This window comes from Passer montanus, unplaced genomic scaffold (assembly GCF_014805655.1).
Source record: "Passer montanus isolate IOZ18808 unplaced genomic scaffold, ASM1480565v1 scaffold71, whole genome shotgun sequence".
Lineage (NCBI taxonomy): Eukaryota > Metazoa > Chordata > Aves > Passeriformes > Passeridae > Passer > Passer montanus.
The window spans coordinates 1,745,669-1,758,194 of NW_024372259.1; the positions used below are offsets into that span (position 1 = coordinate 1,745,669).

Below are 12,526 nucleotides of genomic sequence, written 5' to 3' on the forward strand. Positions count from 1 at the left end.
AGCTGTGTCCTCCCTGGATCTGGATCTAAGCTGCTTTGCTTGTGGCAAAGCACTGCATCCTCCTAGATGAAGAAATGAAAATTACATGCCAACAATAGGTCAACAAAAAGAAAAAGAAAACAAAGGGGAGAAACCCTACAACCTCCTGGCCACACCCAGCTTGGCATTTGTGTGGCCACTGGATGTGTCTATTACAGATCCTCACTGGTAAAATTCCACCTGTAGTAGAGAAGTTGATGGATCAGTTGCATATTTAATTTAAAAATTGAGCAGAATGCTCTGACATTTCTGCTTGTCTGCTGAATAGTATCACATTCCTCACCACTATTTACCTCCTGGTAGATTATATTTCAGACTTGAGCTGCACAGATTTGCTCCTAGAAGTAGCTAAGCAGAAAATCCAGAGATTAAAACACACTTTGTTAAAAGTGGAGGCTGGTAGAATAATATTTCATGACCTAATTGCTGCAGTCAGCAAGGGACTGTGATATGCATACATCCTTCTCTCTCTCTCTATCACTTACCATTCCTCACTCTTCAGCCTGGAAAACAAGAAATTTCCTCTGACAGAAGAGATAATATTCTTCAAATCAGCTCTTTGGCATTTACTGCTCAAATGAAATTATATTGTTCCCTGCACCGGAATATGGCTGAAGTTTATTCAGTATTTGTGAAACATGTAAGAAAACATATATATCCCAATTATGGCTAAAATAATAAGAGATGGAGCTCCACTTCAACCCAACTGCCAGCAGAAGAGCCTTAAGGGCCCATCCATGAGACACAGCACTCTGGGGATAACCTCCAGTGCTGTTTCAGGAAGAAAACAACAGCAGCTCTCACCCTCTGAGATGCTCGAGTCATGGAACATGGTTTCAAAAGCCTGGTGGGTCTCAGCAAAGGAAGGTCGGTCTGGTGGGTTCCACTTCCAGCCTGCAATGCCAGAAAGCAGAGTGAATCTCAGTGCCTGAAACAGGGAGATGAATTTTTCTTCTGTCCAAGGAGACAGAAAGTAGTCACACTCTGACCCACTGTTAAACAGGCTTTAGAGCCATCCACAGGCACTGATTCATGGCAGCAGTTAGTACCCTACTGTACCCTCACAAACAAATCATGAGAAGAAGGAACCAAGTCTAGACATCCCAGCTCTCTGCCACCTCTACAGGTTTTCCTGATCTCCCTGTCCCCCTTTCTGAATTGCTTGGGCAAAGGAGATTTCCATATTTGCTACCCTGGCTGCTTGGACTGAACACATCTAGCCCAATCACAGATAACTGGGTGTGCAAAGCTTCAGGCACCATCCTGTTCCCATGCTCTTAATATTTCAGGCAGACCCTTCCAAAAGCAGGATGTGTGGACCCTCTGGGGGAAAGAGGAGGAGAGTGCCTTGATCCTAGATGGAGCTTGGGAAGTTACAGAAGAATATCATGATGGAAAGTGTAATTTCTGCAGTTAGAAATCTGCACCAGAAGAATGTATTCTGGAAGCACTGTCTGCTGGTATCACCACAGGGTCTGGAAAGTGACTGGCATTCTGCTTGTTTTGCATTATGATCATAGGAATCCCCAGCTTTTGGGCTTTTGTCAGCTTCCTTGAGGTTTTTTAAGCAGTAATATCCTTCATCATTCCCCACCTTCTTTGTGTCATAACTGAAGCCCACCCTCACTTTGACAAGCTGAGGATTAAGTATTGCTGTTAATTACAGATTCCTCCCACCTTCCCAGGTTTTGTCCCCAAAACTGGAAGAAGATACTCACATGCCCTCATCAGTTCATAGACCTTGGGAGGGCACCCCTCTGGCTGCTCCATCCGATAGCCCTTTTCCAGCAGATCATACACCTGAGAGAGGTCAATGCCTGGGTATGGTGACATCCCATAGGTAGCAATTTCCCATAACAGCACCCCAAAGGCTGCAAAAGGAGGAAAACAAAATTGCTGGTCAGAAGTCTGTTCATTATTCTGTGGCCTTCATTGCAGCTTGAGACAGCATTGTTTCCTTGCAGGTATTCCAGGTCAGTCTACGTGGAGATATCACATGCTAAAGATGTTATTGATTCATGAAGTTCTGCCCTGGCATGTGATTCTCTTCACAAGGGTTTCTGCCCAGGCCAGAAAGCAAGCTGTTGTCTGGGCTGGCAGAAAAAACCAAAATGAACAAGAAAAGGACAGTGAAGGTGAGTTTTCTTACCCCACACATCTGATTTGATTGAAAAGGTGTTGTAGGCCAGGCTCTCGGGAGCTGTCCATTTGATTGGGAACTTGGCCCCAGCATGGGCTGTGTAGGTATCACCAGTCATGAGTCGACTCAAGCCAAAGTCAGCCACCTTCACCACGTGGTTTTCTCCAACTAAGCAGTTCCGTGCTGCCAGGTCCCTGTACAAAGGAACAAGGACACCACTGCAGCAGGAGCAGGGCTTCTGAATGCAGTTTTGGGGCCCTGCTCCCTGGATCAGGAAGTGCTCTCTGTATGCAGCAGGTAGAAGCAAGGTGAGCTTTGTCCTGAACAGTGTCAGAAACTGAGTGGTCTTATTCTTAGGAGCAATAAGGTAAATCTGGATAAGGATTAACTTTTTAAATTCTATTAAGTTTTCAGTAATGGTGGCTGTTACAGTGCCAAGTTTATATTTCCTGAGGATAGAATGGGATCAGCAGCTCATAACACTCGGTAACAGGTTTATGGCATGGCTTTATCTGCATTTGAACAGGACTTTGGGTGGGCAATGTCTGCACACAGGTGTTGCCAGCCAGATGGGCACAAGATTGCTATGAAAGTCCTGGGGAAAAGCTATTGCAAGACAGTACTGAAGCAAACACAGCCAGTGTGAATCCCAACTGTGGCAGAAACCTCCCCAAAAGCTGCAATTCCCAGCCCATCATTCTGGTGGCCTGTTTATCATTGCAATCTGAAACTGTACCAGCTCAAGATGACTTGACCCACCTGTGGATGAAGTTCTTCTTCTCCAGGTACTCCAACTGGTGGCCTGTTTATCACTGCAATCTGAAACTGTACCAGCTCAAAAATGACTTGACCCACCTGTGGATGAAGTTCTTCTTCTCCAGGTACTCCATGGCAGAGGAGATCTGGGTGGCCATGTAGAGCAGCACGACGGCGCTGACCTCCTCGCGGTTGCACTCGCGCAGGTAGTCCAGCAGGTTCCCATAGGGCATGTACTCTGTCACGATGTAAAACGGGGGCTCCAGGGTGCACACACCTGCAGGGAGCAGCAGGCAGCAGTGAATAAAGCTTCCCTTTCTCACCACTGTTCCTGATTTAACAGCCACTCATTGTGTTTTGTACTGCTGGGTATTCCTCTGGGAAAGTGAAGACTTCCATGGACAAGACCCAGGTCAGTGCAGCCCAGACTCAGGGCTTCTGTCTGTTTTTCTCTCCATCCACTTTATGGATAGAGAGAAACATGTCTATGAAAGCATCTCTATTCCTATCTAATATTCATGAAGCAGTAGTCCTGTTCTTTGAAAGGTTACAGAATGAAAAAAGTGGAATTATGAACACACAGTTTGCTTTTCTTACCCTCTCTGCCTTCATAAAGCTGAAGAGTGGCCAACTGGAAGGAAGCATGTACCTGTCAGCTGGCAAGATTTCCAGACTGAAATGTCACTGCAGAGTGATGTGAGGCACTCCCATGTGCTGGGTAAGGAATCAGCACGGTGGGAGCTGCTCCTAGAGCAGCATTCTCACACATTCCTGGGATGACTCCTTGCTACAGTCACTGTACAAAGCATGTAAAGGCGGAGGAGGAGTGCAACAGGATACTCTTGTCACAGCTCTGGGATCCCCCCCGCAGCTCTTTACACATTCAGGAGTAAAGCACTGTGCATCAGAAAGAGCAAAAATGCAGCTCTCTGATGACAAAACTCGGAGCTGCTGCTCCTGGAACCAGACAGTGCTGGCACACACTTCATCTGTGCCCTTTTTTTAAAGTGGGTACAGAAACTGTTCTGTAATTAGTAAAAGCCTTCACATTCTTCACATTTCTCCTTTCATCCTAGGCTTGGCTTGACAGCTCTACTTCTGAAACTGCCAGAAATCCAGAGGCAATTAAACACTAGTAAAGGTTTAGCATGTCTCCTTAAGAATCTTTATGCATGTAGATTTAAGAGCTATGCAAACTATTTAATAATGATCATCATATCATGCATCTGCCAGTGAGACAACAGGGCAGAGTCACAATGTAAAGCCTGTGGATTTTTCCCAGTCCTGAGTTGTTTGATCTCATGTACTTATTTGGTGATACACAGAGTTCCTTACAGCAGCAGCAATCTGGTGTCTTCTGCCTAATCGTGGCCTAATTTGTTCTTTCCAATGCAGCCTTTTCTGTAAATGTCTCTGATTTGAGAAGTATGGAGAATGGCATTTGTTGCGCTTCCAAGAGAATTTCTCCTTTCACTTTGAATTTTCTTATAATTTTTTCATGTTCTCTCAGAAAAATAAGCCATGGAAAATTATTTTGTAACTCTGATTTAAGAGAGCAGAGAAGGAATCTGAACCTGATCACTGAACCCTGGAGCATGTTTAAGGCCAAGGACACAAACCAGCAGGAGGATGATATTACAAACTTTTATGTAACAGTCGTGCCTCAACAGCAAAGTTGTCTACTAATGTAAGTGACTGTATTTGATGTTTTATTTAAAATTAGTGTCTCTTAGCTCTAGTATTACATAAAGCTGTCAAAAATAGCACCCCATAACCTGACCTGATTCATAAAGTTATATAAATACAGAAAAGCTGCCACTGCATTTAAACCAGGCAAGTTTCTACCAAGATGAAGACTAAGTAAGAACACAAAGAGCAAGGCATTTCACTCACCTAACAACTGCACTAGATTTGGGTGCTTGATCTCCTTCATTACAGCAGCTTCTTTCAAGAACTCTTCTACCTCCATGGTATCTTCCTAGATAGACAAAGAGGCAAAAGAAGGGAACATTTATCTTCATGACCAAGGTCTGGTTAACTCCACACATCCTGGCTGAATATTAATGATGGCATCTTTGTCTCCATTCTGCTGTTTTGGTTTTTAGCAAAGCAAACTGTACCAGCCCTGAACAGCTGCCTGGCTGTCCTGCAGATGATCTGCAGTACCCTGGCAGGATTCATAAAGTTATATAAATACAGAAAAGCTGCCACTGCATTTAAACCAGGCAAGTTTCTACCAAGATGAAGACTAAGTAAGAACACAAAGAGCAAGGCATTTCACTCACCTAACAACTGCACTAGATTTGGGTGCTTGATTTCCTTCATCACAGCAGCTTCTTTCAAGAACTCTTCTACCTCCATGGTATCTTCCTAGATAGACAAAGAGGCAAAAGAAGGGAACATTTATCTTCATGACCAAGGTCTGGTTAACTCCACACATCCTGGCTGAATATTAATGTTATTATATTATTAATATTAAACATCTTTGCCTCCATTCTGCTGTTTTGGTTTTTACCAAAGCAAACTGTACCAGCCCTGAACAGCTGCCTGGCTGTCCTGCAGATGATCTGCAGTACCCTGGCAGGACCAGGCTTGCTTGTGTTGTGGCTGGTGAGAGGAAGATTCTCAAGATTACTGACTTAGTTCCCCTGTATAGCTATAAAAATTAACTTATTCAGGGGCTACTTAGAATTGCAGTTGTTAATGTTGAAAAAAACCAACATGTTTTGAAATGGAAGAGAAATGGAGAAGCTGAATTTTTTCAGGAGTGGAGGACAGCTTATAGAAGATATTTTCTACATCTTTGACTTTTTAAAGCCTCCACAGCTCCTCTGGAAGAAGGGAAGTTGGGTTTGAAAGCATTTCTATTGGTCTGACTTGGACATGCAGTTCCTGCTGGGCCAAAATTCCAGTTTGTTTCTAAGCCACGTGCACTGGTGTAAGTTTGATAGGGTCACTTTGATCTGCAAAGCTACTCCCAAACACGGATTTTATGCAGATCAGCACACTCCATTTTAGGATGTTAGTATCATGAGGTGTAGTTGAGAACATTACAATTTCCTCACTCCTGTCATAAATAGTGACCAAATGAACAGTGCCCAGAATCTGAAAACTCACCTTTAACGTTTTCACAGCCACTGTGAGGTTGTATTTCTTCCAGACCCCCACGTAGACCTCTCCATACTGCCCTCCCCCAAGCTTGTGCTTCATGGTGATGTCGGTGCGCTCCATCTCCCACTTGTCATGGATGGGGGACACCCCGTACACGGTGGGCTTATTGCACTTGGGTGCTGGGTAATGCAGAGTTGTCACCAGCCCATCTGCCACCGTGGAGTGATGGTGCACCAGCTCTGCCAGGGTGCTGAAACGGCTTTCTGCTGTCACATAGACCTGTCAAGCAAGAAACAGGAATCTGCTTGAATGAAGGCAGCTGGAAGTTTTCAGTAACGTTGGAAAACAGGTACAAATGTTCTGATGTCCTTTTAAAAAATCAGAAAACCAGGATTTTAGCATATTTGTTCTGTTCTTGTTGGGCAAATAACTATTAATCTGTGGGATTTTTACCTGCAGAAGGCAACTACATATAAGCCATCACTTAAGAGCTGTGTCAGTTCTTGTGACGATTAAATGTCTCCTGCCTTGTGCTTTACAGGACTGGAATTCTCAGGTCTCTCAACACAACATGCCACTACTTCATCTTGGTTAAAAATGCTGACTTATCAAAGCTCTGCTGCTTCTAAGGGGATCAGTGGGAGGCTACCCCCACCTCCAACCACAGCTGCCTTGCTACCCAGCTACTTTCAGCAGTCTGCACTTCTTCCAAGGCGCTTTTTGGGGCGTCACCACCAAACCCTTGGCACACATTTTCTTTTATACTAACACTGGTTCTGCAAGATGCTCTCCTCATCTCCTCTCCCCAGAGGTCCTCACCTTGCCATCCGAGGTGGTGTTGATCCTGTAGTGGTAAACACGTCCTTCGTACCTGAGCGAGATGGACAGCTGCCCTGGGCTGCTCTCGCTTTCCCGGACCAGGAAGCTGCCGTTGATGAGGCTGCTGAGCAGATACTCTGCTGCACTGCGGGACACCGGCCCGTGGTACCACGAGTGCTTCTCCAGGCTGTTCACTGGAGTGATGTAGTTGCTTGGTACCCAGCCCTGCCCATTCTTCGAACGTACCTCACTCCATTCACCGTTCTGGTTGTAACCCAGGACTCGCAACTTCTCACCTGTGACCAGAAAGAAAAACACAAAATAAGCACAGTGCAAGCTGTTGGGTCTCCTTGTGGGAGAAAGTCAGCATAAGTTGAGCCTGGGTTTGTAGCTTAACAAAAGAAATGATCTTATAATTAAACTGTTATGTATAAAATATTTATGAAGCAAAGGCTCAGACAGAATACCTAGGATAATGTTCACTGATTTAGTGCAGTGAGATGAATTCAAAAAGCTTATTTTATCCAGCTTATTAGAATAGGAAGACTTTATTTTCTTGGAGGAATGAGGTTTGTTTTCTTGAAGCTTTAAACGACATACGATTTAACAACTCTGACACATGTACTGACCAGAATCAGAAAGTGTCTGGCAAGCTTAATTCTTGATTCTGCCCCCAGTTGAAATTGCTGAGTTCTGTTGCCATCTATGATGTACCCATTTCCCTCTGCCCTTCCTACAGCAGGTATCCCACAGGGCCAGTGATGTGGGGAGCCGGGCACAGGAGAGGGCTGGACTGTGCCTGTCCCAGCAGAACTGCCCAGCAGGTGTCCCTCCATCACCACGAGGGACGGGCTGTCTGCTTCCCACCACTGCTGTAGGGAACCAGCTTCTCTAAGTGCAGTACTCCCACTCTCTAATGCACTACTCCCATTCCTATCCAGGCAGGGATTCCATTCCCTGATTTCTGTCGCTAAGTTTCCAAGCCCACTCCCAGTCTTACCTTTGGTGATGCTGAGTGTGTTGTCACCACTTGCTACAAAATCGTAAAGTGCAACAAAGAGATTGGGATCGCTCTCAGTGGCTCCAAGCAGGTTCTCCTTGGAGCTCCATCTGATGGCTTCGTTCAGTGCCTGGGGCTCGACGTCGCAGCCGTAGGGGCGGTGCAGGGCCTCTGAGGAAAGGACACGAGAGGCAATCACTCTGTGTACAGATCTAATCATGGAAACAGGGAATATCCTGAGGTGGAAGGGAGCCACAAGGATCATCGAGTCCAACTCCTGGAGAAGGTGATTTAGCTGCTATAAGGCAAATAGTAAGCTATGTATATAAAATTTCTATTTAATATTTATTATATATCTACACCTGTATTCGAAATTATTTAAGCATTCATAGATTAAAAATAGGTGCACACTAAAAGCACTTTTTAAAATTACATGAAGTAGTGAAGAAAACCTTTCAATCACAAAATGTTATTGTTTCTGTGGTGGACACAGCCTGGATCTGAAACCAACACTACAAATACAAGTAAGAGTGAATTATGACACAAATGAGATGTGTAAGTTGGGATAGTAACTGGTTCAGTATTAACAGGAATCGCAGTGATTTGTAATACATTTCAAGACTGTGTAAACAGAGGTGGAAAACTGACAGGAGCAGGGACAGAAGGCAGCACAGGTGATGCTGGGTATTTGGCAGCAGCATTTCTGTTTTGCTGTTTCAACAGACAACTGATGCAAACCTGTCACTACAAGGGAGTGGGGGGAGGAATCAGACATGTTTTAGCAACAAAAGAAAGAGGTCCCTACAGTTCTTGTGATGATTAAAACTAATCTAAATCCACAGGGTTTTAGGAAGAACTGCAGTAAGAAGCAAAACTGTGAACACTTCATGCTAGTGCTCTGTCAAGACCATCACTGGCTTTCTTACTCACTGAGAGGTTTTCCAGGAACATGTAGTAGAGTAAACATCAATATTAAGAAAAGAAAAAGTGTGATGGTGTGGTGTCATAAATGGGGGCTGCTCAAGGGAAAAAAACATATGGAGGTGTTATAGTAATAGTAACTATAATAAGTTATATACTTATTAAAGTTATATACTTTTTCTCTGACAGCACAGATCCCTGTCCCAATATCTATTTCTGAATTCTCTAATTGAACTTTCATAGAGAAATGTATACTGCAAAGAGATTTCATTAAATGCACAAAACACAATAAGTTCTCCCTAAAAAAAAGCTGAGGCTTTCTTTGCTTTACTGTCATTGGTTTGGCCCATTTTCTGATGGGCTGAGAAGTCAGGCTTGGGATGTTTTAGGCAGACACTGTCAGAGAATGTGTATGTGGCTACACCTACCCCCTTCTCCACAGGCCCCTGAGATTTATACTCATGAGCAAGAGCTGCTCTGTAAGGCAATTGAGAAAGGAACAAAGAGCTCAAATGCAGCACAGGACAGGAAAATTGGGAAGTCAGTGAGACACAAAACAGGAAGAAGCCTGTGCCATGTAACAGCCACAGTAATATGCCAAATCTGTATCACAGGACAGAGCTCAAGCCTGGAAAATGAGGACTATGGGGGGTTTCCAGCCTAAAATGTAATTTTTTAACTGTACTGTATGTATATGAGAAAGTAAATGGTTGAGATTTGTTCTGTTTCCATTTTAAACTTAGCTAAGTGGCTTTTGACTGCATTCCTGGTAATTATTCAGAGTTCTATTTCTTGCATAACCTGCTCATCTTGCAATTACTTAATAACCTAAAAGTATCCTTCTGTCAAGGCTCTCCTAGCACAAAAAGAAGAGCCTACATACTGAGGCACCAAAATGTCAGTTCCTTGATTGCACTGCCTGCAGATGCAATATTTACATACACTTATTCCTAACTTACAACTGGAATTAGTTTTGCAAGATATTAACCCATCAGACTGGAAGATATCATGGAAAGTAAGAAATCCCAATGCTCAGCCACCTACATTACAGCATGGCTGCCAATATCCCACTGTATTTTCTTGGGGCTGGATGTGTGCATACTCAGCTCCATGAAAGAACACCAGTTCCTAAATCCAGCTCTCTTTATGGAGTAAAAATACTATTTAATTAAATAATCCATTCTTTATGCTCCTACAGTGACTTGTGTTATGAGTGTTTCAATGCTTTAAGCAAAGTGAAATGTGCTGGATGAGAACCCTGACTTACACATCTCTGCTAGAGAGCAAACACAAAAATAGGCAGTTTCCAAAAAATACCCAACCTTTCAGCTCCAAAATATCTTAACAGTGTTAATTCCCTTCTTACTTCCAATTAGGTATCTGCCAACCAGTGAAAGGCTTTAAACAAAAATATAACATTTATTCTAAGTCAAAGCATCCTTTAAGTTTCCCTCTCCAGCCAGACAAGCTCATACACTAAGCACTCAAGCCCTGCTCCACAGACTAGGCAGTTTTCAAAAAATACCCAACCTTTCAGCTCAAAAATACCTAACAGTGTTAATTCCCTTCTTACTTTCAATTATATATCTGCCAACCAGTGAAAGGCTTTAAATAAAAATCTAACATTTCTTCCAAGTCAAAGCATCCTTTAAGTTTCTCTCTCCAGCCAGACAAGCTCACACACTAAGCACTCAAGCCCTGCTCCACAGACAGCACAAAGTGTTTATCCATGCACAGCCTGAAGCAGCCCAGGGCCAGCCCAGCTCCAGAGCTGCTGCAGCAAGCCCTGTGCAGGCAAGGTGAAGGCAGCAGGAATGCCACCTGGTCAGCACCAAGACTTCTGCCCACATGGAAACATCTGGGGGTTTCCTGGACTGGCAGAGGGGAGTCAAAGCAGATGTGCAACTCCTACCACTTTCTTGGGAATGCCTGGGAGGTTGGTACAGGTTCTTAACACCCACTTGATGTACAAAAAAGCCAGGAGAAGTTAATGTTTGATGAGAAGCTTCAGTCACTTAGCTACAGTGCTTACCTAAAAATCACATTACCTAAAAATCAAATGCTTTTAAGAGTTCACGTCTCACTAACTTCCTTCACTTTCATGTTAAAGTGACTTGAATGCTTAAATAACTGTAAAAGTTACCCAACACCTAAAGGGGTTTTTACCAGGATACAAAAGTATTTCTTGCAGGTTATAATTCCACAACAGCCCACGCTGTTCCATATGGTGTGGGGTCTACACCATCCATCAGAGAAGAGAAATATGATCACAAACAAAGCATGTCACCAATGGTGCCCCTCCAGCTGAACAGTTTGTGAGCTCAGTCCACACCAGAAGTCAGGAAATGAGCTGGGAAATTCCATTTTATATCAGCTCCTTTCCAAGGCTAACCATAAATCTTATATTATCACTTTAATTTCCTATGCAATGGAAAACTTACATCATCACTTAGTGAACAAGTAATACACAGTCACACAAGGAGGTTATGCCTCATCCATCTCCTTCCTTTTCTTTATTCCCACAATACAATTTGCTTCTCTCCGGATATGAAAGCTTTCCTATCCAGCTACCATGTAAGGGGTGCTTTGTCCCCCACCCCTGCTGCAATTACCAATCTCTTTGGTCTCAGAGCAGAAGGTAGAATATGCTGAATTTTAAATTTTAGAGTCACATTAAGTGCTGAAGTAGTCTCCATTTCTGAAATACTCTGTAACTGCTCATAGAAAAGAAGCATTTCACTAATCCTAAAATCCCAACAAAAGCTGGCAATCTCACACCTGCCTGTGGCTGGCCTCATACTACAAGACAAAGACAGACTGAAAAAACCTCATCCTCCTTGAAGCACTTGAAAAAACAGAGGAAAGGGAAGGACAGGACGACACCCCGAGCATCCTACCTGTGAAGCTGCCAGCGGGTTCCGAGGGGCCCTCGCTGAGGCAGCAGAGCAGTGTGCCCTCCTTGCCATAGCTGCTGGACTGGAAGAGCACTGTGCCCACACTCATGCTGTGCTTCCCAGAGGGCACAGAGGCTGCCTGGCACCACGAGTCCTGGGCTGAGCACAGGGCTCCACACACGGCAGTCGCAGGCTGGGGCCAAGGGGAAAGGAAGCACTGCTGGCAGGCAGAGCAGAGACTGGGAAAATCAGGCCCTGGGCTAACTGCTTATTAGCTGCATGGGAGGGTGGAGCTTTCCAGGGACTGCTGAACACACAGAGGATGTGGGGACTGGACTGCAAGTTGAAACAACTTTGAGATGAGCTGGAGAGACAGAGTTTTGTTCCACTACGAGTTAGGTAACAAAGTGTTTGGGAAGAAAGCAAACAGTTTCCTTGGAGAAATTCCTTTGCACAAATTACAAAACAGATCACCCATTAAGGGGACCGCCCAGATTGATTCACTTTTCCACTCCACATACCACTGCTGGAGCACTACTAACAGGAATCAGGAAAGGCTGTTGGTGAAAATCCACATCTTGGAGAGGTGCAAACACTAAGCCCATGAATGCTCTTGGATGTGTTAGGAGCTCAGAAAGACACAGAAAGCAAGGCCAGCACAGTGCACCCAGTCTGAGCTGCACATTACAAACACTAAGCACATGAATGCTCTTGGATGTGTCAGGAGCTCAGAAAGACACAGAAGCAAGGCCAGCACAGTGCACCCAGTCTGAGCTGCACATTTACTGATTTAATAACACTTGGAACAGCTTCCACAATGGTCCCATCAAATTACCTCTCAAACCC

General features: G+C 44.2%; 1 protein-coding gene across 6 annotated transcripts in view; it reads right to left on the minus strand.

Annotated features, from left to right (window-relative positions):
- ABL2 (ABL proto-oncogene 2, non-receptor tyrosine kinase) overlaps window positions 1-12,526 on the minus strand; it is a 45,620-nt gene that overhangs the window by 7,369 nt on the left and 25,725 nt on the right. For 4 of the 6 annotated variants that reach the window (XM_039730205.1, XM_039730201.1, XM_039730203.1 and 1 more), the window contains exons 2-9: window positions 7,866-8,036; window positions 6,866-7,161; window positions 6,053-6,325; window positions 5,221-5,305; window positions 3,035-3,212; window positions 2,189-2,373; window positions 1,758-1,910; window positions 844-933 (exon numbers count right to left, since the gene is read on the minus strand). In XM_039730205.1, the coding sequence (XP_039586139.1) occupies window positions 844-933; window positions 1,758-1,910; window positions 2,189-2,373; window positions 3,035-3,212; window positions 5,221-5,305; window positions 6,053-6,325; window positions 6,866-7,161; window positions 7,866-8,036 (1,431 nt within the window). Of the gene's footprint in view, window positions 1-843; window positions 934-1,757; window positions 1,911-2,188; window positions 2,374-3,034; window positions 3,213-5,220; window positions 5,306-6,052; window positions 6,326-6,865; window positions 7,162-7,865; window positions 8,037-11,683; window positions 11,884-12,526 lie in introns of those variants that run through there. The other 2 variants (XM_039730206.1, XM_039730202.1) reach the window with 1 other exon arrangement.